We start from the raw sequence: 25,180 nt of genomic DNA on the forward strand, positions 1-25,180 counted from the left end.
CTAAATGGTCATCTCCAACATCTGTGGAGAAGTTCTCTGGTGCTGCTATCTCCTCTCTAGCTTCTGAATGCAGCAGGAACCAGAGCTGCTCACATTCCAGGCTGGTGCTGAAAGCAGAGGGAACGACGCATTGATCTGCTGGGAATGTCTGTTGGTTTCCACCTTGATCCCAGAACCAAATCTACCTTTAACACTCCTCTCTTCTCCTCCACCAGCTGTGCCAACATCAGGCTCTCCATTGTCCAGTTCAGTTTTTTGCATCTTTTTTTTGTTGTTTTTGTTTTATCAAATCAAACCTCTTTATACAAGAAGATCACATTAAAATGCTGACATATATTTCAAGTTTTTCTAATTTTTACCTCATTTTTATTTTTGGAAGCATTTCACAGTCTGTAAATATTTAAATAATTCTGTACTAAATCTTTTGTCATTTTGTTTACTTTTTCCTCGTGGTTATCCATTATTGTTTCTATTATTTGTTTATTCTTCCTCATATTACCTTAATAGAGGTTGACCTTTGATCTGTCCTGCTGCTGAAACTATTTAACTTCCCCCAACAGGAATATAGTAAATGGCCTGCACTTGTATAGCACTTTATCAAGTCCCCAGAGATCCTAAAGCTTTACACTACAATCAGTCATCCACACATTCACACAGTGACAGTGGTGAGCAACAATCTAGCTGACAGAAGTGAGGCTGCCACCAATTACCATTTCCAAATTTGGCATTTCTACTCGGAAGTCGGAATATCCGACCTCCGATTAGAGTTCAGGGTTATTTTAAAAATTTCATCTGGAAGCCCCGCGAGAGTCTGAATTAAGAGTCGGAGCAACACGACCATACCCGACTTCCGCATTCAAGATGGTTGCTACTCGCCTAGTGAAACGTTTCTACTGTGACGGTTTTTAGCGGCTCTTTATTATTTATGCAACATTTACTTTCAGTGTTTATAAGACGAGATGTTTCAACGCTGTTTATATGCACGAAATAGCGCGTAGATCAGTGTTATTGTTGTAAGGCTGCTGTTACAGTTGTTATCAATACGAACGAAAACAAGCAGGAAACTGGAACGCTACAACCCGGAAATGACGTAAGTTCCGACGTCCCAGTTCCGACTTCCGAGGTTCCGCAGCATTTATCCTTTGTTCCCTGTTCGTCAGCAGCCCAGAAGCGGGAGTGTTGATAAAGCTGTAAGAGAGCTGCAGCAGCAGCAGTTGATGAACTCTGGAAAGAAGTCCAGCAGCTTGAGGAACATCTGGTCAAAGAAACTGGAGGGAAGCAGGAGCTCAAACAGCGGCAGGACGCAGCAGAGGAAGAGACACCAGATGATGGATGATGTTTTCCAGCCCAGATTAGGTTTGGATGTTTCCTTCTTCATGCCAACTGTGTGGATGGTAGTTAAAGTTTAGGAGCCGTTTTCAGTCTGCTGGTGGATTATTCCTCTGAATTAGAACTCGTTGTTAGGATAGTGAAACATCAGCAGGAGCTTCTGGAGCCCAGCTCAGAAATATTAGAGTTTGAAACGACAGAGGATCATCTAACTGCGGTGAAGTGAGCCGACGATCGCTGACGGTAGAAATCAGATGCGTCCATCCATGGTGTATTACGGTAGAGGAGCTGTATGTTATGTACCAAACACCCTGCACCATGCAAACTGTTTAGGCTTCTACCTTCAGGTGGCGCTACAGAGCGCTGTCTGCTAAAACCAGCCTCCACAGAGACAGTTTCTTCCTCCAGGTTGTTTCTCTGATGAACTCTTGACAGTCAGAGATCCAGAACAACACCATGCATACCTGGACTGATCTCACATTATCTTCTATTGTAAACTCAGTTGTGTTTATATCTACATTTAAGAAGATATTCTTTATTATTGAGAACAAAATGTACCAGAGTCAAATGTCTTTTTTTCTGAACAAACTTGGCAATAAAGCTGATTTTATGTAGTTATCATTTCCTTTTAGTTATTTCAAAATAAAACAGCCATAACTGGATTAATCTGTGTTATATATTTGTATATTTTCAGTATGCATCACATATACTGAATCAGAAAGTTGTTCATAATGCATGTAATGTGTTTCAGTGCTGCCAGCAGATGTTAAAGAAGAGGCTCCTGAAGAACAGAGTCCTGATGTGGATCAGCAGGAGCCAGAGCCCCTCCAGATAAAGGAGGAACAGGAGGAACTCTGGACCAGTCAGGAAGGAGAGCAGCTCACTGTGAAGGAGGAGACTGATACCAGGTTTCCATTAACTGCAGCTCCTATCAAGAGTAAGGATTTGTTTGTGTGTGTGTCTCCTGTCTGGCAGCTAACAGTCTGGTGCATCTGGTTGTCTTTTATGATCTAAAGTAGATTAGCTTCACAAAAAGGAGGAAGAAATGAGATGTTTCTCTAGTTTCAGAGTTGACTTTATTAAATGAATGATACATATATACATACAGTACATATCTGGGCCAGCAAACCTAATCCTGTGATGGAACACAATGTGACTGTTTTTCATTTAATAAGCAAAATTAAAATGATCTCATTAAGCATTTATACTGTATTTGTGTAAAACTACTTGACTTCTAACAGTAACTTAGTAACGATACACAAATGTCATGATTCACTGTGTTTCATTCAGGACAAACAAGCGTATAAATGTATAAAAGTTTTTACCTCAAAGTGAACAAAAATGTTTAGATTTCTCATGTGATTTTATCAGTACGTTCTAGTGTTTCTAAAAGTGGGCAGCATAGACCTGACTGGAGATTTAACTTGAGTCTGTCTATTAATATATTCATAATACAATAAAACCACATGATAATGATCAATGTTGTTTAGGAATGTTTTCATACGTTTGTGCTGATATTTAATAACCAAAAAAGGTTTAAATATGGGAAACAAGTTGGATGAACTCCAAGCCCTACAAAGGACCCAGCCACAGTATCAGAATGCAGTATTATGTGTTTCACTGAGACATGGCTGCAGGATCATATCCCAGACTCCAGCGTCTCTCTGCTTGGCTTTCTGACCATACAAGCAGACAGAGATTTAATGAAGAGCGGCAAATGTAAAGGAGGTGGACTGGCAGTACTTGTGAACAACAGATGGTGTAATCCAGGACATGTTACTGTGAAGTGTCAACTCTGCAGTCCAGATATTGAACTGTTGGCAGTAAGTTTTTGTCCATATTATTTACCCAGAGAGTTCACCGGTGTTATTTTGGCAACAGTTTATATTCCACCTTCCGCTGTTGTCGACACTTCATGTGATGCCATCAGCTCAGTTGTTGCAAAGCTACAGACACAAAACCCTATGGCGTTTGCGGCAACATCTTGTGATTTTAACCATGCTTCACTATCTGCTACACTTCCAAAGTTTCAACAGTTTGTCAGCTGCTCTACCAGAGAAAAGAAAACGTTGGATTTGTTTTATGCAAAAGTCAAGGACTTGTACATTTCTACAGCAAGACCTCCTTTGTATTTGTATTTGTATTGTACTGCACTCACTACGCCAAAACAAATTCCTTGTATGTCCAAAAACGTACTTGGCAATAAAGCTTTTCTGATTCTGATTCTCTAGGCAAATCAGATCACAATCTTGTTTTTTCTCTGCTCGAAATATAAGCCCTCTGTTCAGAGGAAACCCGTACTAAAGAGGACTGTGAGAAGATGGTCACAGGAAGCTGAAGAAGCCCTGCGAGGTTGCTTTGAGGCTGCAAACTGGGATGCACTATGCCAGCCACATGGAGAGGACATCAATGCCATGACTGAGTGTGTAACCGACTATATAAACTTCTGTGTGGATAACATCATCCCCACCAGAACCGTGAGATGCTTCCCCAATAACAAACCCTGGATCACCAGTGACCTGAAGGACCTGCTTAACAAGAAAAAAAGAGCCTTCAGAGAGGGAGACGGGGAATTATTGAGGAGTTTACAGAAGCAACTTAAAGTCAAGATAAGAGACAGCAAGGAGGTATACAAGAAGAAGCTGGAGAGCAAGCTCCTGTAAAACAATAACAGAGATGTGTGGTCTCAGTCTCTCAAGGAGACTGGTTCCAGAGTCAGAGCCTTGCGCCGAGGTGAGCCCGACTATTTTTAGCTGGAATCTCTCTACCCCGCAAACCAACTCAGGCTCCTTCCCCACCAGAGAGGTTACATTCCACGTCCCAAGAGCCAGGTTCTGAAGCCAAAGATCAGACCACCAAGGTCTCCGCTTTCGGCGCCACCCATACCACATTGCACCCTCCCCTTGGACCCTCCCACAGGTGGTGAGCCCATCGAAAGGGGGACCCACGTTTCCTCTTCGGGCTGTTCCTGACTGGGCTCCATGGGTGAAAGCCCGTTTGCCTTAGGTGACCCTACCAGGGGCATGAAACCCCTGACAACATAGCTCCTAGGATCAATGGGACACTCAAACCCCTCCACCAAGGTAGCCACCTTAATTTCCCTTTGGGATGAATAAAGTATTTTTGAATTGAATTGAAAACCAACAGATACTTTTATAGCAGGCCACACATAAGAAAGAGGCTAAATCATGAAGCCCAACCATGCTGAGATGGAATGAGAAGAAATGGCTCATCTCATTGTTATTGACACAAAAAGATGGCACCAGTGCGTGTGGCGAGTCATCTACCGCTCTCTATTGTTCTTCTGTTTTATTATTATAGAGCATTAATAAAATATTTTATATTAATAAAACTGTTGTTCTTCCATTTTTTGTTGTTAACTGATTACTGCCGTATGTTTGCCACGCCCTCTGGAGCTTCGTCTGTCTACTGCATAATTTCTATGTTGCTTTTAAGAACGATTTCTGTCATCTGCTCCTGGTTGGAGTGCCAGCACCACAACCACCTCACTGGTCGTGACAGACGTCATAGTAAGCACGACAGGCGGCTAGTGAAGCTGAGGGCCCAGTCTTCGGGGATTTTCCGGACACGGTCTTGATCGGTTCCTCCACCGTGCATTCACCTTCCCTGGAGCCCGTTTACTTGTGGCCGATACCTGTTTTCGACTCGGATCAGGTGCTCTATCCCCCTTGCCCCATTCCTTTACATCTGTGCTGGCAAGGTGGCAAGGCGACCTTGGGAATCTGCACCATCTTGCATAGACTTCACCTGCTTCTTCAACTACTGCTTCTCCAGACCTTCGAAGGCTTTATTCAAAATATTGGAGAATATCTGTTTTGCTCTTGTCTGGCGAGTTGTTGTACTGGTGGTGTCGTACACTCCAACCGGGATATCTAGAGCTTGTTTTTTTCTTGTTCTGTCCAACATAGTAGCATTCAGAATTGTTGTCTGAGTGCAAATAAGAAGCAAAAAACTTCACAAGTGAAGCGCTACGGCTATCGTTATAATGCTCGTACTCGTCGTCTTCTGCCTTATCTGGGACCGGGTCGTGGGGGCAGAGGCACCCAGACTTCCTCTCCCTAGGCACCTCCTCTAGCTCCTCTGGGGCAAACCCAAGGCATTTCCAGGCCAATCGTGAGACATAGTCCTTCCAGCATGTCTTAGGTAATCCCTTCGGCCTCCTCCTGGTGTCTGATTTGGATGCCTGAGCCTCCTCCACTGACAGCAACGGCTCTATTCTGAGCTCCTCCCAGATTTACTAGCTCCTTACCCTATCTCTGAGTGAGTTCCCTGCCACCCTGTAGAGGAAGCTATTTTCAGTTGCTTTCTTTCCAGGGTCTTGTTCTTTAGGCGATGACCCAAAAGTCCACGCCCATAGGTGAGTGAGACGGCTGGTAAATTAAGAGCTTTCAGCTCAGCTTTCTCTTCACCACAACAGATAGCCGCAGCTTCCACATTACAGTGGTGGCCACACAGATCAGTTCGCTCCATTTACACCTCATTCGTGAGCAAGACCTAGAGATACTTGAACTCAGTCACTTAAGGTAGGAACTCCCCTCCATCCCGGGGTGAGCCACCCTTTTCCAATTGAGAACCATGGTCTTGGACTTGGAGGAGCTTCGCACTTGGCTGCAAACTGTATCCATTTATGCTGTAGGTCTTGACTATAGGGGCCCAGCAGGACCACATAATCTGCAAAAAGGAGAGACGAAATCCATTGGTCCCCAAACCAGACCCTTTCCAGCGCTTGGCTGCACCTAGAAATCCTGTCCATAAAGGCTATGAAAAGGACCGGTGACAAAAGGCAGCCTTGCCAGAGTCCAAGACCCACAGGAAACAGGTCCGACTTAATGCTGGCAATGTGAATCAAACTCCTTCTCCGTCTGTATAGAGACCGGCTCGCCCCTGAGAAAGGGCCCCTGAATCCTGAAGTGTCCCTCACAGGGTAGCACAAGGGACACAGTCAAATGCACGTTCAATGTTTTCTATTCAAAGTCTTTCTACTTTTTTGTTCCAATAATTTCATTTAATTCTAGTTTTGCTTTCCGTAGATGGCCCCTTCATTTCCTCTTCTTGTGAAGATTCTAACAATGTTCCTGACTGTTTTATTTTTTCTTCTTATGTGATGAGAATAAGATTATTTTACCTCTCTTCACTGCTTTCCTTGCCTTCCAGAGAACCGATGTTGATGTCCCAGTTAGGTCATTATACTCAAAATAAGAAGTCCACTCGTCTTTAAAATATTTGATAAAATCTTCATCCTTAAGCAATGCTGTATTCAATCTCCAGCTTTTACTTTGATGGTTTTCTTTCTTATTTGCAATAGTTAAAGAGACAGGAGCATGATTGCTGACAGCTATAGGGTGTATCTCAGTGTCTAAAATATCAACCAACAGCGAGCAGCTGATTTAAGAAATATTCCAGACTAGAGTAAGAGTGATGGACATGTGAGAATAAAGTATATTCTCTGCGGTTAGGGTGAAGAGATCGCCATTCATTGCAAATTCCTGTTTAACTGTATTTATTGATTGCCAACTGGGCTGAGTCCATGTTGTTGTCAGCCTGTCCATTTCTTCATTTAGACCAATGTTAAGATCAGACTCAAGAAGAAGTGAGCAATCCAAGTGTTCAGACGGTGCAGAAAAAAAGTATGGAAGAATGGGGCGTCATCAACATTTGGGGCATATATGCTGACAGTAAATAACTTTTGGTTATGTATAGATATTTTTATTATTATAAATCTACCCTCTGGATCTATAATAGTTTCTGATACTGCAAAATTTACAGAATTAAAATTATGAGGGTTCCAAGCCCACAGGAGCGAGCAGGGAACCCTATTGGAGCAGAGCAGAGCAGGGAACCCTATTGTTTTTATACATTTTTTTTTTTAAGAGTTCTTCTTTTCTGCTAAAACATGCAAAGGCAAAATCTAATTTCAATTACTTCTCCAACATTTTACGCTCAATCAAGATGAACGTCTGTACATACCATCTACAGAGTTAGCGGATAAAATGGTATGAAAACATTCTCAAATGTTCAAACATTTTCTAAGCTATTTGCGAACTAGCTAATCACAAACTAGCAGAAACGTTAATTGACCATATCGCTACCGTATTTCATGATTTCCAAGCAAGATTAGAGATTCTGATAGAGGATGAACTATTGTGCCTATACATTTAGCTTGATACGCATTCAATACTAGAGAGCTCTATAGGCACCAAACGTTTATACATGCATAACTGATTGACGGATTGACACACAACTGTCAATGTACATATGCTCAAGACCTTGGTCTGAGGACATAGTTTTAATAATAGAAGTGGGCATGTCTTGATTGTATGACTGATTATAATGTAAAGCTTTGTGGGGTCTCTGGGGACTTCATAAAGGAAGTGCAGGCCATTTACTATTTTTCTTGAGGCCGATATTACACAAGTCTCAGTATATTTTTTGTCTAGTGCTAAATCGTCTGTTTCATTTGTATGTTAAACAGTTTGTTTTTTTTTCAGCATAAAATGACAATGTCTTATTATCCCATCTATCCCAGCCTTAAAAGTAGACAGGGTGTCTGCCTTATGGACTAAAACTGGGAGCTGGTTCCACAGGAGAGGAGCCTGATAACTAAAGCATCTGCCTCCCATTCTACTTCTCGAGACTCTAGGAACCACCAGTAAACCTGCAGTCTGAGATTAAAGTGCTCTGTTAGGAACATATGGAACAATCAGATCTCTGATGTATGATGGAGTTTGATCGTTAAGGGTTTTATATGTGAGAATTTTAACTTCTATTCTGGATTTAACAGGAAGCCAGCGTCCTATGAATAATTACCTTCTTTTTCAGGGGGCTGCATTGTCTGTTGCACCATGCAATGAGGAAGTAACACTATAAACAAGAGAATCAATTTGTCAAGGGGAAGAAACAAAATTATTGCCCTCCACTGTGGTCTTCTGTGATAATGAGGAAATTAAAAGTGGAACAGATTTTTTAAAGGTTGTTACAGCATTGTCTGATAATGATCTACTATAATGAAATTTTCTTTCAGGTGTGGAGTACTCGGTTAAATTAAACTCAAAGGTTATTAAGAAATGGTCAGACAGGACAGGGTTATGAGAGAATATTGTTATGTTTTTACACTCAGTGCCATATGTCAGCACAAGGTCCAGAGAATGAAGACAAAGGTGGGTAGGTTTGTTAATGTTTTGAGCAAAGCCAATTGAGTCTAAGATAGCATTAAAGGTTATATTTAAGCTATCACTTTCAGCGTCTACATGAATGTTAAAATCCCCCACTATAATAACTTTATCTGTATTTAACACTAAATCAGATAAAAGGTCTGAAAACTGATCTAAAAATTGAGAGTAAGGGCCTGGTGGACGGTACAAAACAACAAACAGAAGAGGTTTTAGTGCTTTGCAATTTGGATGAGGAAAACTAAGGATTAAATATTCAAAAGAGTTGTAGCTATTGATTGGTCTGGGACTAATCAATAAATAGGACTGAAAGATGGTTGCTACTCCTCCTCCTCACCCAGAATGTCGAGGTATGTGAAAATTTAAATAATTAGTAGGAGTTGACTCATTTATAGTAACATAATCCTCTTGCTGCAGCCAGGTTTCTGAGACAAAATAAAGCAATCTTATTGTCACAAATCAGGTCACTAACTAGCAAAGTCTTTGAAGAGAGAGATCTTATGTTCAGTAAGCCACATTTAATTGTTTTCTTTTTCTTTTTAGTCTGAGTTGATTTTATTTTTATGAGATTTTCATGATTTCCTGAGGTCAGAGGTTTGGAGAACTAATAAATTCGGCCAGATTCCTAGAAGGAAGAGCTGCTCCATCCAAAGTGGGTTGGATGCCATTGTAAAGGACCTTACTAATATTTTCTGTATTTTAAACTGGTTCATAAGCCAATGCTTTTATTTTGAAAGGCTTAGAACAGCAAATTAATTGCCGCAACGGTACAGCAGCAGCAGCGCAAATCTGTATACACAGAGAAGGTGTACTCCACAATTGAAACAAGAAAAGGATATTGCTAAGGTGTAACTCCGAGCTGCAAATGGTTTAGTACCTGGTTGGTTAGGGAACAAGGTTGGTATTGGCATTTAGTTGTGAAAATGTATATTTAGTTATATTTCAGAGCATACTGGTTGCTATTAAGTGTAGCACTTACATCGTTTCCCAGTAGAGGGCGCTTATGTTCTTTGGTAAGTTAGTTATGCTTAGCAATATAAAGGATTATAAGTTTAATGTTATATGCTGTGTAAAGTCACAGGCGGTTGCAATATGGTCTATCTTGTTTCACAGGACAGTAAAATATAGAAGTTATGTTAAAGGGTTAAATAAATAGACTTGTAATAGCACTTAAGATAAAGATTGTCATGGATAAAGGGTTGTAATAATTCATGGTAGGTAAATAAATAAGGCAAAGGGTTAAAGGCAATATACTGTTTGAGTTACTAATAGTATATTTTATTTCGTATATTTGTACCCTAACATGCAAGGCTGTTCAATTATCAACAGTGAAGTAAGCCGGAGAACAAGCCAGTGTCTAGAGTTTGTGCATGAGTTGGTTTGAATAAACGCCGGCCTCGTTGGGCCAGAGCAAAGACAATGGACTCCTTGTTTTCAGGAAGAAACCACACTTAAACATCGATCTGCGTATCGGTGTATGAATTTGTGCATGTTGGTGAGTGCGTCTGGGTGAATGTGGCTCTAGTGTAAAGCGCTTTGAGTGGTCAGTATGACAGGTAAAGCGCTATATAAGTTCAGTCCATTTACCATTAATGCGTAGAGATTGCTAATTGTTTTCATATGCATACATGATTCTCCATGACAACACGCACATGCCAACTGTAAGCGGCATATGATCATTTAAAACAAAAAGGTTGACACGCTAAGTTCAGTGGCAGAGCGAGAAAGTAAAAAGCACACCGGTCTGATAACTTCTTGGCCCATCCTTACAGTGAAAAAAACATACACCGCTATTCCTTCCCTCTCACATTGAGACAGAAACTTACTTTTAAAGGGCAGATACAGCTAAATTGGACAGTTAAAAATACATTAAAAGTTGAAAGCTTACCGTTGTTGCTGTTGCCACTCATTCTGCTGCTCCCTCCAGGGAGCGCAGAGAGCATGTGAAGTGTCATGCATTGAGATCACATGAAACCCTGGCACTTCACATAATCTTCACGCATGGCTTCTGAATGCAATTAATGGATCGGTGAACGCATGTACGTATCGGCCAATGCTGATACAAGGAAAAACACAAATAAAGGCCTAAAATATCAGCCACCCGATGTATCGGTAGTGCACAAGTTCAAAATTAAGGCATGTACTGACTGAGGGACCCAAGCCCAGGGGGTGCTATAAGCAAAATAAATTCATGTAGCCAAAATGGCAGAATGGATTCTCATAAGATTTGGTACATTTTTTTCAGAATACCACCTAGAGACTGTTATCAATATGGTAATGATTGGTCAAAGTGGGCGTGGCTTATGTATGAGAAGATACCTCCGACCTTTCGGTTATAAAAGAAATTCCCCAAAAATCACTCGTGGTACATAGTGCTTAGACCTTAAGGGTATGATCTTTGGATAATCTTGAAGAATACCTATTCTAGTTGTAGTTCCATCTCAAAGCACGTCATTACAATGTAAGAAGTTTGGCAATAAAGCTAGCACCTGTATCTCCAGGTCTGTTTAGCCAAACACTGTGGAATTTTGCACACTACTTAAGTAGGCAACGCCTATAATTCCCAATAAACATTGTTCAATTTGGACTGCCCACTTGTGTACAATACATTTATAAAGATATATATATAAAGATAGATCATTTTGATGAAAAAATTTAAATGTGGTGGCTGAAGAAAGATTTTGCGATTTTTCTGACAAGCTATGGAATTTATATGATGTTTTCAATTTTGGTCTTTTGCTCTACTATCATTGAAATGATTAACAGTTCTTTTTAAAACTATCATTAAAATTAGGGACATGATGACAATGCACATCATTCCATATATAGATGTGGTTATCTGAGAATATTTAGGGAATTAAATGAATTACCATTTATTTTTTATGAATTCGTAAATTTAGCTAAGTACTATGGAAATGACTGTTAACGATTTTTGGTTGAAAAGTTAATTACTTCAGGCACTTAAATAAATACTCATTGGTCCTTCTACAGTAATGCTCATCTGAGAATATTTTGGGAATTTAATGAAGAAATATGGATTTTTAATTCAGGTCATGGTTGTATCGTATAAACAATGCTTTTTAATTTTTTATTGGAAAAACTATTAAATCTAAGGACATTATAAACAATGCATATTATTGCAGATATAGACATGGTTAATTGAGAATTGTTTGAAAATTATGAGGCATAGTGATTTTATGAAATTTGCTTAAAATTCTCTGTTCACTCTCAAAATGGGAATTTACATTTTTCTTTTGAAAACATATTTGGTCTAAGGACAAGGGACTTTTACAGGTCCTTCTCAAAAAATTAGCATATTGTGATAAAGTTCATTATTTTCTATAATGTAATGATGAAAATTTAACATTCATATATTTTAGATTCATTGCACACTAACTGAAATATTTCAGGTCTTTTATTGTCTTAATACAGATGATTTTGGCATACAGCTCATGAAAACCCAAAATTCCTATCTCACAAAATTAGCATATCATTAAAAGGGTCTCTAAACGAGCTATGAACCTAATCATCTGAATCAACGGGTTAACTCTAAACACCTGCAAAAGATTCCTGAGGCCTTTAAAACTCCCAGCCTGGTTTATCACTCAAAACCCCAATCATGGGTAAGACTGCCGACCTGACTGCTGTCCAGAAGGCCACTATTGACACCCTCAAGCAAGAGGGTAAGACACAGAAAGAAATTTCTGAACGAATAGGCTGTTCCCAGAGTGCTGTATCAAGGCACCTCAGTGGGAAGTCTGTGGGAAGGAAAAAGTGTGGCAGAAAACGCTGCACAACGAGAAGAGGTGACCGGACCTTGAGGAAGATTGTGGAGAAGGGCCGATTCCAGACCTTGGGGGACCTGCGGAAGCAGTGGACTGAGTCTGGAGTAGAAACATCCAGAGCCACCGTGCACAGGCGTGTGCAGGAAATGGGCTACAGGTGCCGCATTCCCCAGACCTGGGCTACAGAGAAGCAGCACTGGACTGTTGCTCAGTGGTCCAAAGTACTTTTTTCGGATGAAAGCAAATTCTGCATGTCATTCGGAATTCAAGGTGCCAGAGTCTGGAGGAAGACTGGGGAGAAGGAAATGCCAAAATGCAAGAAGTCCAGTGTCAAGTACCCACAGTGATGGTCTGGGGTGCCGTGTCAGCTGCTGGTGTTGGTCCACTGTGTTTTATCAAGGGCAGGGTCAATGCAGCTAGCTATCAGGAGATTTTGGAGCACTTCATGCTTCCATTTGCTGAAAAGCTTTATGGAGATGAAGATTTCGTTTTTCAGCACGACCTGGCACCTGCTCACAGTGCCAAAACCACTGGTAAATGGTTTACTGACCATGGTATCACTGTGCTCAATTGGCCTGCCAACTCTCCTGACCTGAACCCAATAGAGAATCTGTGGGATATTGTGAAGAGAACGTTGAGAGACTCAAGACCCAACACTCTGGATGAGCTAAAGGCCGCTATCGAAGCATCCTGGGCCTCCATAAGACCTCAGCAGTGCCACAGGCTGATTGCCTCCATGCCACGCCGCATTGAAGCAGTCATTTCTGCAAAAGGATTCCCGACCAAGTATTGAGTGCATAACTGTACATGATTATTTGAAGGTTGACCTTTTTTGTATTAAAAACACTTTTCTTTTATTGGTCGGATGAAATATGCTAATTTTGTGAGATAGGAATTTTGGGTTTTCATGAGCTGTATGCCAAAATCATCCGTGTTAAGACAATAAATGACCTGAAATATTTCAGTTAGTGTGCAATGAATCTAAAATATATGAATGTTAAATTTTCATCATTACATTATAGAAAATAATGAACTTTATCACAATATGCTAATTTTTTGAGAAGGACCTGTATATCGTACTTCTGTCATGAAATCTTTCTTCAGTAACATTTTGAGAATTTAAGAAGACACTGGATTCTTGAATTTCTCGAAACGTTTTTCTTCAATGCAATAAATTAGCCACAATGCATTGTAAGGGCTAAGCCTTTTAGGTCTGAGTGTCTCTGCAAGCAGGTTTTAACCTGACCCTATGGAAAATGTGGTCATATTAAATGATGAATGCGTGCTGGGGTGGTGGGTCACATGACATGGTGAGCTGGGAGGGGCAGGGCAAAGGGCAGGCTTGCTAGGAAGGGCTTGGAGCCCATTCATAACTGCTTGCAGTTGTAGTTCTAATTATAATAGTTGTGTGGGAATAAACCTCCATCGGGCTGCGTGTGTGATGGCTGGTTTCTAGGTCATTATTTATGTGACGTCCTGAACGGCTGTAAAGATTTAAAGTACTTCACAGAGTGTGTGTAGTGACAGTCTTTCTAATAGAAATATAGGAAGCATATTCACATAATGCAGCAACTAGACAGCCGTGCGGATTTGATGCAGACATTGTTGAACTAAACGGGTTCGAGCCGACAAATGTTTTATTTTCAGCCAGATTTGAGTCGCTGATGTCATTCAAGAAGTTGTTGGTTTGCTGTAAATCACCACAAACATCCCTCATGGTGTGTAGACACAGTCTCTCTTAGCGATTCTCCTCCGAAGGGAACCGGTTCTGTTTTTTGACTGCCACAGCAGCGTTGCCATGGTTATTTGGACACGTGGTGGGTGCCTTCCGGTTGTTCATACTATGTTTCCAATGTATTTAGAGGCGGGGACCAGGAGGTCCAAGGGCCACATGCAGCTACGCAAAATTCAGCACGAATTCGGATGTATGAAGTCTACGTGTTCGGTGACATGTCTATGCATGATTTCACAAACTTTTAACATGTAAGATGCGCACTCCTTTGTACATGATGCCCCAGGACACCAACATAGCTGTTCTCTGGAGAGATGGTGGAAATGCTGGCTGCTGGCCACAGATTTGTTGCATTTTGCCCATTACCATGTTGTCAAAACATCTGTCCACGTAGCTCTCCAGGCTGTCCAAGATTTCCTCGTCCAGTTTGTTGTTTTGGAAAATATGAGACAGTTGTTATTTTTTAAAAATGTTTAAATGTTTGGCTTAAATGTATTTGTTTGTTTTACCTAAGTTGGTCATGCTGGTTTGTTTACCAGTATACCGCCATATTACTTATGCACAGCTCTTGCTAGATCTCAGCTGTTTATCATGCTCTCCCCTGGATCTAAACACGTAGCTCTGCAGGCTATCCAAAGGCTCCTCATCAAGATTGTTGTGGAGGTAAAAATAAAACTATATTTAAAAGGTTAAAGTTAAAATTTAGAAGAATTTTTCTGACATTTCACTTGGTGGCTTGTTTTACAAAGTTAGATTGTGTTTAGTCGCACTCTGCCATGTGTAATGATTCACAACTGTGTCAAAATCTCAACTCAAACTGGACACTTGAGACAAGCTTTTTTTAGACTATAGATTTGATGTATATTGTACTTAAGGTAAAAATGATTGGAAATCCTTAAAAATAGCAAAAGAGGCTTTATCTATTGTGTGCAAAAATAATAAATATACTCTATTTTAAACCAGCAATGTAATAACTGTTCTTTTTTAACTTTAAAGAAAAACAACTAAATCATTGTATACTGTTGTGTTTTTATTATTAAAATTTTGTATTTATACCATGACACAATATATTTACACTCAAGGAGTTTTTCTTTTTTAGTTTTAATCTTTATCATCTTTGTAACATTGTCAAGGTAAAGTTGTTCATAATGCATGTAATGTGTTTCAATGATGTCTGCAGATTTTAAAGAAGAGTCTCCTGAAGAACAGAGTCCTGATATGGACCAGCAGGAGCTGGAGCTCCACCACATAAAGGACGAAAGTGAAAGAATCTGGGCCAGCCAGGATGGAGAACAACTGAATGTGAAGAAGGAGACTGATGATACCAGGTCTCCATTAACTGTTGTTAATATGAAGAGTGAAGAGGATGAGGAGAAACCTCTGTTCTCTCAGCTTCATCAACATCAGACAGAAGATAGAGATCTTCCAAGCAGCATCTCAGCTGACCAGATAAAAGCAGAAATTAAAGTAGAGGACTGTGGGACAGCAGAATCTAACAGGAACCCAGATCTAAATACTCATGGATGCTCTCCCAACTATACAGAGACTGAAGACAGTGAGGATGAAGAGAATGATGTGAAGCATCATGAATCTGAGCTTAAACGCTTATCAGACTCTGAAACCGAAGACAGTGAGGATGATTGGAAGGAGAGCAGGACTCCAGGGTCAGACAGAAACACTGTCAACAAATCTTTGAGCTGCTCTGATTGTGGAGGAAGATTTGCTAACAGACGTTCTCTTCAGAGTCACATCACATGTCATCCAAGATTAACGTCTTCAGATTGTTCTGGTAATGAGACGTGTTTCAGAGAGAAGAAAAACATAGATTCACTGACAAAGGCCCAGACAGGTAGTAAAAATTTTAACTGTGGTGAGTGTGGTAAAAGTTTTAACAGGAAACAAAAGCTAAGCATACACATAAAAATCCACACAGCAAACAAACCATTTGGATGTGATGTTTGTGGGAAAAGATTTAACCAAAAAACAACTTTAAACAACCATATAAAAACTCACACAGGGGAGAAATCTTTTGGTTGTGATGCATGTGGAAAAAGATTTAACCAAAAGTCATATTTAAACAGACACATTAAAATCCACACAGAAGAAAAACTTTTTGGTTGTGATGCATGTGGAAAGAGATTTAACCAAAAGTCATATTTAAACAAACACAGGAGAATCCACACAGAAGACAACCCCTTTAGTTGTGATGTTTGTGGAAAAAGATTTTACCAAACCTCAGATCTAAACAGACACATTAGAATCCATGCAGAAGACAAACCCTTTAGTGGTGATGTATGTGAAAAAAGATTCGACCAAACCTCAAATTTAAACAAAAACATGAGAATCCACATTGGAGACAAACCTTTTGGTTGTGACGCTTGTGGAAAGAAATTTAAACAAAAGTCAAATTTAAACAAACATATGAAAATCCACATAGGAGACAAACCTTTTGGTTGTGACGCTTGTGGAAGGAGATTTAAACAAAAGTCAAATTTAAACAAACACATGAGAATTCACGCAGAAGACAAACCCTTTAGATGTGATGTTTGTGGAAAAAGGTTTGCTTACATGTCACTTTTAAACGGACACATGAGAATTCACACAGAAGACAAACCCTTTAATTGTGATGTTTGTGGAAAAAGGTTTATCTCCAAGTCAAATTTAAACAGACACATAAAAATCCACACAGAGGACAAACGCTGTGGCTGTGATGCATGTGGAAAAAGATTTGCCTGGAAGTCAGTTTTAAACAGACACATGAGAATCCACACAGGAGACAAACCCTTTGGTTGTGATGCATGTGGAAAGAGATATTACCAAAAGTCACATTTGAACAGCCACATGAGAATCCACACAGGAGACAAACCCTTTGGTTGTGATGCCTGTGGAAAAACATTTGCCTGGAAGTCAAACTTAGACAAACACATGCGAATCCACACAAGTGACAAACCTTTTAGTTGTGATGTTTGTGGAAAAAGATTTGCCTACAAGTCACTTTTGAACAGACACAAGAATATCCACACAGAAGTCAAACCCTTTGCTTGTGATGTTTGTGGAAAAAGATTTGCAATGAAGCCAGTTTTAAGCAGACACATGAGAATCCACACAGGAGAGAAACCCTTTGGTTGTGATGTTTGTGGAAAAACATTTCCCTCCAAGTCAAATTTAAACAATCACATGAGAAGCCACACAGGAGTAAAACCCTTTAGTTGTGATGCCTGTGGGAAAAGATTTTCCCAGAAGTCACATTTAGTTAAACACATGAGAATCCACACAGGAGAGAGACCCTTTAGTTGTGATGTTTGTGGAAAAAGATTTGCGTACAATTCAGTTTTAAACATACACATGAGAATCCACACAGAAGACAAACCCTTTGGTTGTGATGTTTGTGGGAAAAGATATGCCTTAAAGTTCAGTTTAAACATACATATGAGAATCCACACAGGAGAGAAACCCTTTGGTTGTGATGCATGTGGAAAGAGATATTACCAAAAGTCACATTTGAACAGCCACATGAGAATCCACACAGGAGACAAACCCTTTAGTTGTGATGTTTGTGGAAAAAGATTTGCCTGGAAGTCAGTTTTAGACAAACACATGAGAATCCACACAGACGAGAGAAGCCCTTTGGCTGATATGCTTGTGATATAATTATTTACTATAAAAACTATACAAAAAGTCAAATTTAAACCCCCACATGATAACTCACAGGGGAACTAAACCCCCAAGCTGTGATGCTTGTGGTAAATATTTTGCCTTTAACCCATCTTCAAAATAACTCATAAGAACAGACAATGGAGAGAAACCTTTTGAATGTGATGAATGTGGTAAAAACTTAACCTTTTATGTCAGGTCTAAACCAGCACACTAGAATTTACAGAAACATAAGCTCATTGCTGGTTATGATTGTGGACAAGATTTAAACATAATTTATGCCCCTAATCATATCAGTGTGTGAATGTGTGTATGAATAGGTGGATGACTGATTGTAGCGTAAAGCGCTTTGGGGTCCTCGGACTTGATAAAGTGCTATACGAGTGCAGGCCATTTACCAAATAGCAGCAACAAACATCCAGCCTGAAGTTATGGATAGCTTTGTCCGTTCATAGCTTTTCTTATCTACTCTGGTCTCCTTAGTCGGTATTGTTTTTGGCCTGCTTATAGAGGGGCGAGGGGCCAGTCCCCTCTGGCGTGGGCTACTTCATTTGGTCTGTCCCAGCTTTCTCGGCTGTGGTTGCTGTTGTTGTATTTGCAAAATGTCTTGGTGGACACACAAATGTCCTCACCAAAACTGGTTTATGATGTCATTGTGTCAATGAGTTTGTTGAGGTCAGTGGCTGCAACTTAAAAAAACCCTCCAATCTATGCATTCAAAGCAGGCTGGTACCTTCTGCTTTAATTCCTCTGTCCATTTCCTTATAGTCCTTACCGCAGGCTTACAAGTTCTTTATTTCTGTGGGTTTGTGTGAGCTGAAGCAGATGGTGTTCAGAGTCCTGAAACTGTTCAGGGCACAGGGCAGTAGGTATCCTTTCAAACTGTATCAGTGGTCAAGAGTGTTAGCATCTCTGGTTGAGCTCTCTGTATTTAGGAAGTTCATAAGTGAGATTTGCGCTGTTAAAATATTGGAAAACAATGATGGGGGAGTCTTGGTGTTGGTTCTTCCACATCTGTAATTAGGTCAGTTCGCTAAGGGCGGCAGATCCCAGTTTCTTATGCTGAGAAAGAGCATCTCGCTTGTTTAGTTCGCCAAGGAGCGGATATTTGCCAGGTAGATAGATGAAAGCAGAGCTTGCAGTCCTGTCAGAGCTTGACAAGCATAAACTGCACATTTTCCCAGTCTGGTTCTCCAATACTTCCCACAAAGAGCAACTGCGCTTCCAACCAGGATCTAAAAAAAAACTCTGAATGGGTGAAAACCGAAGAGCTACTCAGAGAGAACTGACTGATTCTTAGGAGTTGCTGTCTGGTTGGAAGTACCTGTAGCACAACTGCAAAGTACAGTACAAATACAGGGGGGAAAAAAAGTACAGAGATGTCTATGTATAGCGCCATCTATCTAACTAATTCCACAATGCTCTGGGTTGGGTCCTTGTAGTGCTTCAAGCTTGTTGATCTTTTTTGCTAGAGATCATACATCTATTGTGGTCGATGAAAAAGATGGATTAAATCCCCGAACACCTGACTCCCCGTCCCCACCAAACCCTCTCCCCTCCTTTGGTGCAATCACACTGGTTCCTTGTTAGCTCTTTGGGTTGCAGTTTTTGGGTGTTTGAGGTTTTGAGTTGTCCTTGGAAACAACTGTGACTTTGTTATGGTGATACATTGCATTAAAGTCCACAAGAATATTATCAACCAGAAAACAAGGTCAAAAATCCTAAAGAATAAAAACACTTGTCATGTAATAAGTTGATATCTTGGGTCATACTATTCTAGAATTTCGTTGAATTATTATAGAGATGTGTTTCATTCTAGAAATCTTTGTTTGTTATGGATCCAATTTAGATTGTATATATTATTGTTTGATATATTGTCGCCTCTGGCTGCTCATCTCTCTCACATTGTTGTGCCTCAGCTGGAGATGAAACGTGGACTTAGACCCATCTTTGCTTCTGCTCATCAGAATGGTCCACATAAGAGGTTGTGTCTGGGCAAAGAAAATTAGTTTAGGATAAAACAACCTAAATATTGTTAATTTCATGGTGTTTAGCTTTTGTTTGTGGTGGTATAAGGCAACCTTGTGATGCTAATGTGAACATACCTCTAAGCCTTAAGGCTAGTCTTATTTGTTCTGTGTTGTTTTAAAGTTGAGACAAACTTTATTTCAATTGTATGATTAAACACTGGCTGAACAGTAATGGAATTTGCTCGATTTTATCTGTGCTTTTCCTTAATCTCCTTGAACTAACCTGCTAAAAATTTGTTTGAATATTGCTTAAAACTTGCTAAAGGCTGTGTCTGCTAGAAGCTAACATGCTAATACCTCTGCTAATACTACACAGTAGAAAGCTTTGTTTACAACAGAGCTTGTTTCATTCACTCCGTACTTGTTAGATAACGTGCCGTCAGAGCTTGTATACACATTAAATACCATTAGTACAAATATTAACGTGTGCGTAAAACTTATACAACTGTCGAATGAGCTACTTTCTTTGTGTTAGGATTTGGTGACCCGGATGTGGTACCACCATATTTCCCTGTTTGTCCATTAGCCGTGCGCCCCCTGGCATCTTTAAATAAAGGTTTGCGCCACCATTTTAAGCGTTAATAATGCAGTTTAACCATGTGCTGAGGAAGAATTGTATAACATTAAAAATCAGTTGTCCAAATTGGTTGTTTTCTAATTTGAGAATTCATTCTTTAAAAAAATATTTTATTAAAATAATGTGTAATGCCTGGTTCACACTGAAGGGTTTTCAAATGATCAGCTGATTTTCAAAACCGAAGACCCCATATGTGACGATACAAAATTGTAGGTATAACAGGTACGGTCCTACAACGTGTGGTGTCCAGCCACACAGCAAGCACAACACACCACATATGAACAGATTTCACTTACAAACATTCAGATTTCAGACTGGAAATTTCACAAACCCTCTTGAGATCAAATGTGAGTTCAGAGTAATTCCCTTCCGTGTTTCTCTCACATCACTTTCTGATTGGCTACACGTCACATTCAACAAGGCTGCATGCTCGTATTTCCTCAGGGAATACCCCACATAGTAGGAAATCTGGGAAAGACGATCCAACATGTTGAATGTCTCTGATTGGAGTTCGGAGCAGTCCTGACATCCTTCCAAGCAGACTAGATCACTCTTAACCCACCACACACGGCAGGATTATCTCGTAAAATTATCTTGAGAGCTAGCACCATGATTGGGAATGTCGGAAGATCAGGGTGAAAATCGGCATAAAATCCTGCCATGTGAACCAGGCACTACTTACCTTCTGATTTGTGTTGTGACTAGTTGTTTGAACATATACCAATTGTTGTCCTTAATTACTTTTAAAACTAATTTGATTCCTCAAAATAAATCTTGGTTCTTAAACTTGAATATCAACACTGAACTGTGACATCATTGCATCAATTGTATTGGTCCCCTTTTATCTTTTATTTGAATATAGTTTCATTAGTTTCTGTATTCCTTTATTTTGTTCGGTAGTTCAGTTGAATAGTTCTAGTCTATTATTTTGTTAATTAAAATATTTTAGCATGGAGTTTAATTGTTTTTGTTGATAAATTCTTACATTCTGAAGAGACGTTGTTGTGAATTTATTCCATATGTGTGCAGAGTTTGTTGAGGAACAACCAGCCAGTGGATCCAAAGCTTGGTGATAGTTTGAGTCTTTGTTTTACTGACAGGATGTTTTTAGAAACCAGTTGAAAACCCTTCTGGTTTATCAGGGTTTTATGTTGTGATTGTATGATGAATATTTTATTTGGTTTATATGGATCCTTAATTTAATTTTACCTGTTTTGTACAGCGCTCTGGGACTGTGTCTAAAATCTGAAGCTGACTAATAAACCTTTTTTTACTTTTCTGGCTCTTTAGCAGCAGTTTCTTCACCACATGTGGTCCCAATGTGCACCTCCAGCATCTCACTTTTATCCTACCTGCTTCATTTATGACAAAGCTGTCATGAAGTCGTACCTATTCTTACTTTAATCATGGTTGTTTTACATTTTTCTTGGCAAATTAATCTTCCTTTAAATGGAATTGCTTTAATCTTTTTTGACTCCTATATGATTTAGTTTAGTCTTACTGCAGTATCTTTGTTTTTTTGTCTTGGTTTTAAAAGGAGCTATAAAAGCAAGGTTGAATTTAATTAAACTTATAATCAGAAAATATATGAATGAATGTTTATGGAGCTTTAACTGCAAGTGATGCAGTTGTACATAAAATCATCGATTTTAATTGAGGCATGAGTGTGTGTGTCTGTACGGTTGTTTTTCTACCAGGTGCTTCCCCATGCCATCCCATTAATTTCTATAACAATCATACAATTATTAATATAAAGATAAGATCAACTTTATCATCCCCCTAGGTTGAAAATAAATAGTTTCAGCAGCAGGACACATTAAAAGTGCACCTTAAGCACATGTCAGAATCAGCTTTATTGCCAGGTTTGTGCGCACAAACAAGGAATTTGACATCGGAACACTTTGCTCTCAGTGAAGATTTTTATTTTTGTCAATATCAATAGAAATAATATCTTTTTAAATGTACATATAAACACGACAGACTTTACAAGAGAAGATAATGTGGGATCAGTCCAGGTATGCATGGTGTTGTTCTGGAGCTCTGGCTGTCAAGTGTTCATCAGAGAAACAACCAGGGGGAAGAAACTGTCTCTGTGGTGGCTGGTTTTAGCAGACAGCGCTGTGTGGCGCCACCTGAAGGTAGAAGCCTAAACAGTTTGTGTCCAGGTTTGTGTGTGGGGTCTGCAGAGATTTTAGCTGGATAGAGGGAAGGTCAGCGCTGCTGATTCTCTCTGCAGACCTGAATGTTGGTTGCAGTCTAAACCTGTCCTGTTTTGCGGATGAGCCAAACCACACTGAGATGGATGAAGACACGACAGACTGGATGATGGCAGTGTAGAAGATGACCAGCAGCTCCTGGGAAGGTTGTAGTTCTTGAGTTGCCTCAGGAGGTACAGTCTCTGCTGGGCCTTCTTCTGAACATTGTCTGTGTGTGAGGAAAATCTGAGGTCTCGAGAAATGGTGGTTCCTAGGAACCGGAAGTGGTCCACAGTAGATGGTGTTGTTGAGGATGGTGGAGGTTGTGTTGACCAGCAGAATCCAGCTAGTGATTGGCAGCATAACATTATGCAGAAGCTAAGGTAAGATATTAGCAACAGCAACTACACTAACACTGAGAAAAAAATGTTTTCTGTTACTTTTGAAGATCAATTTGAAGTTTATAGGACAATGATCAGTTTTCACTGCTGCATATAATTATTACCTTCTTTACTTTCATTGCATTGGGTGAGATGTAATACTGACGCAAACTGATAGGTGCTAACTCTGACAGGTTCTGAGCCTCATACGTCACTAAATGATCAATGAATACATCAAACACATATTTAACATTAAATTTCAAAATGATAAAATTCATCTTGAGGTTTCCTTTTCATTTAAACTAAGAAAGTGGAGCACATCACCCCAGTTCTAAGGTCCTTCCACTGGCTCCCTTTATTTCAGAGAATAGACTTTAAAATACTTCTGTTAGTTTATAAATCACTGAATGACTTAGTGCCAAAATACATTAATGATCTGTTGCTGTTGTATCAACCTTCTAGACCACTCAGGTCTTCTGGTTCATGTCTACTCTGCATCCCCAGAAACAGAACCAAACCTGGAGAAGCAGCATTCAGTTCTTATGCTCTACTAGTTTGGAACAAACCTTCATTGACGTGCTATTTACTCTGAACTCACATTTGATCCTGACAGGTTTTGAGAGATTTCCTGTCTGACATTTGAAAGTCCGTGAGTGAAATCTGCCTATGTGTATTATGTATCGTCATGTGTGGGGTCTCTGGTTTTGTAAACCAACCGACAATCTCAAAATTCTGCTGTGTGAACCAGGAATTACTCAAAAGTAGCATTAATTGATAATATTACTCAAGTAGAGGTAAAAGATATGGTACTGGTAATCCTCTCCTACAAGTGCATTCTCTGAGATGTACCCAAGTAACTGAGTAAATCAGAATCAGCTTTATTGCCAAGTTCGTACTAATCGTCCTGAACCTGATCTGCTGATTTGGTTACTTAAATATGAAAAAACTGGAAATGTTTTTGCTTTAACGTACTCTACAGCTCTTTGTCATATAACTGTGTTTTACAATGAGCTTTTAGAGGTCATATTGGTGTTGAAAATGGCATCAAAGAGAAAATCTTCACCACAATGAAAAATCTCATAAATCATAATACAGTCAATCATGAATATAGCTTTTTTTTAAACTCAAAAGTTATTCCTAGGAAATATTTAACATAATTGCAAGACAAGGGCTAAAATAAAAATGTGGTCTGACCTAAGAATTTATAGTTTACAGTGTGGAATCCCCAGTACCGGAACCATTAACTTGAGTCCTGAATCCTGTAGATTATTGTTACACAGGTCCAGCTCTCTCATTTGACATGATGGTGACATGAGAACTGAAGACAGGGGGTTAAAACTGTCCCCTTAGAGGTAACAGTTACTCTGTCTGAAAATATGTAAAAGAAGAACAAGTGGGGCGTGGCGCTAGTGGTGTAGGGGTTAGCGCGCGACCACATATAGAGGCTATAGTCCTCGAATCGGCCGTCCTGGGTTTGAATCCCGGATCTGGCAACCTTTGCCAAATGTCTCCCCCTCTCTTTGCCCCTCCTTCCTGTCTGCCTACTATCAAAATTAAAGGCCTCTAGTGCCGAACAAATTCTTAAAAAAAAAAAAAAGAAGAACAAGTGAAAAACATTGTTTCCAACTGTGATAACCTGAGGGTGACTTGAAACAAATGTCTGGGCCTCCACTGCAGCTGAAGTACAGTTTGCTAGCAATGAGCAGGTGACCAGAGTCACTGACCTGAGGATTTCCAGTCTACAAGGTGGTCTGTTAAGCCCAAAGGACAGAAGCTTCACTCCAGAATCCTGGAGGATGCTGTCACTCAGGTCCAGCTCTCTCACTTGTCATGATGGTGAGCTTAAAACTGAAAAGAAAGCTTCACAGCTTCTCTCTGAAGGCTTACAGCCCCCTAGTCTGAAGAGACAAAGGTGAGACAACTGCAGTGAATGATTAAATAAACTTGTCTTAATGAATTATACTTACAGAAGGTTGTTTGAAACTTTGACCACTGGCAGCAGCCTGAGAAGAGCCTCCTTTGAAGCAGAGTATTTCTTCAGCTCAAACATATCCAGATCTTCTCCTAATGAGAGTAAGATGAAGCCCAGGGCTGACCACTGAGCAGGAGACAGTTTATCTGTGGAGAGACTTCCTGAACCCAGAGACTGACAACTCTAACCATTATCCATTCCCAGCCAGCCTTAGTACCGCATAGGCCTGGACTTCATGCATCTAAAACAAGTTTAGCTCCTTTCTGAGAAGACAAAACACTCACTTGAAGTCTCCAAGGTCCTTAGTGTGAGCCATTTAAAAACCATTAAAGTGAC

General features: G+C 39.9%; 3 protein-coding genes across 9 annotated transcripts in view; 2 read left to right on the plus strand and 1 right to left on the minus strand.

Annotated features, from left to right (window-relative positions):
* The window catches only part of LOC124861426 (gastrula zinc finger protein XlCGF57.1-like), a 1,067,819-nt gene that overhangs the window by 576,975 nt on the left and 465,664 nt on the right, over nt 1-25,180 (minus strand). The window lies entirely within an intron of this gene.
* The window catches only part of LOC124861417 (gastrula zinc finger protein XlCGF57.1-like), a 364,644-nt gene that overhangs the window by 149,843 nt on the left and 189,621 nt on the right, over nt 1-25,180 (plus strand). The window lies entirely within an intron of this gene.
* Nucleotides 80-21,575, plus strand: LOC124861421 (zinc finger protein 271-like). 2 transcript variants are annotated; one of them, XM_047355181.1, is made up of 4 exons: nt 80-1,090; nt 1,164-1,356; nt 2,081-2,266; nt 15,217-21,575. In XM_047355181.1, the coding sequence occupies exons 2-4, from the start codon at nt 1,218-1,220 to the stop codon at nt 17,685-17,687; spliced, it is 2,796 nt and encodes a 931-aa protein (XP_047211137.1). In that variant the 5' UTR covers nt 80-1,090; nt 1,164-1,217; the 3' UTR covers nt 17,688-21,575. The 2 variants fall into 2 exon arrangements, with proteins under 2 accessions (XP_047211137.1, XP_047211136.1); XM_047355180.1 differs by lacking the exon at nt 80-1,090 and having other exon boundaries at nt 1,097-1,356.

Source organism: Girardinichthys multiradiatus, chromosome 24 (genome assembly GCF_021462225.1).
Source record: "Girardinichthys multiradiatus isolate DD_20200921_A chromosome 24, DD_fGirMul_XY1, whole genome shotgun sequence".
Taxonomy (NCBI): domain Eukaryota; kingdom Metazoa; phylum Chordata; class Actinopteri; order Cyprinodontiformes; family Goodeidae; genus Girardinichthys; species Girardinichthys multiradiatus.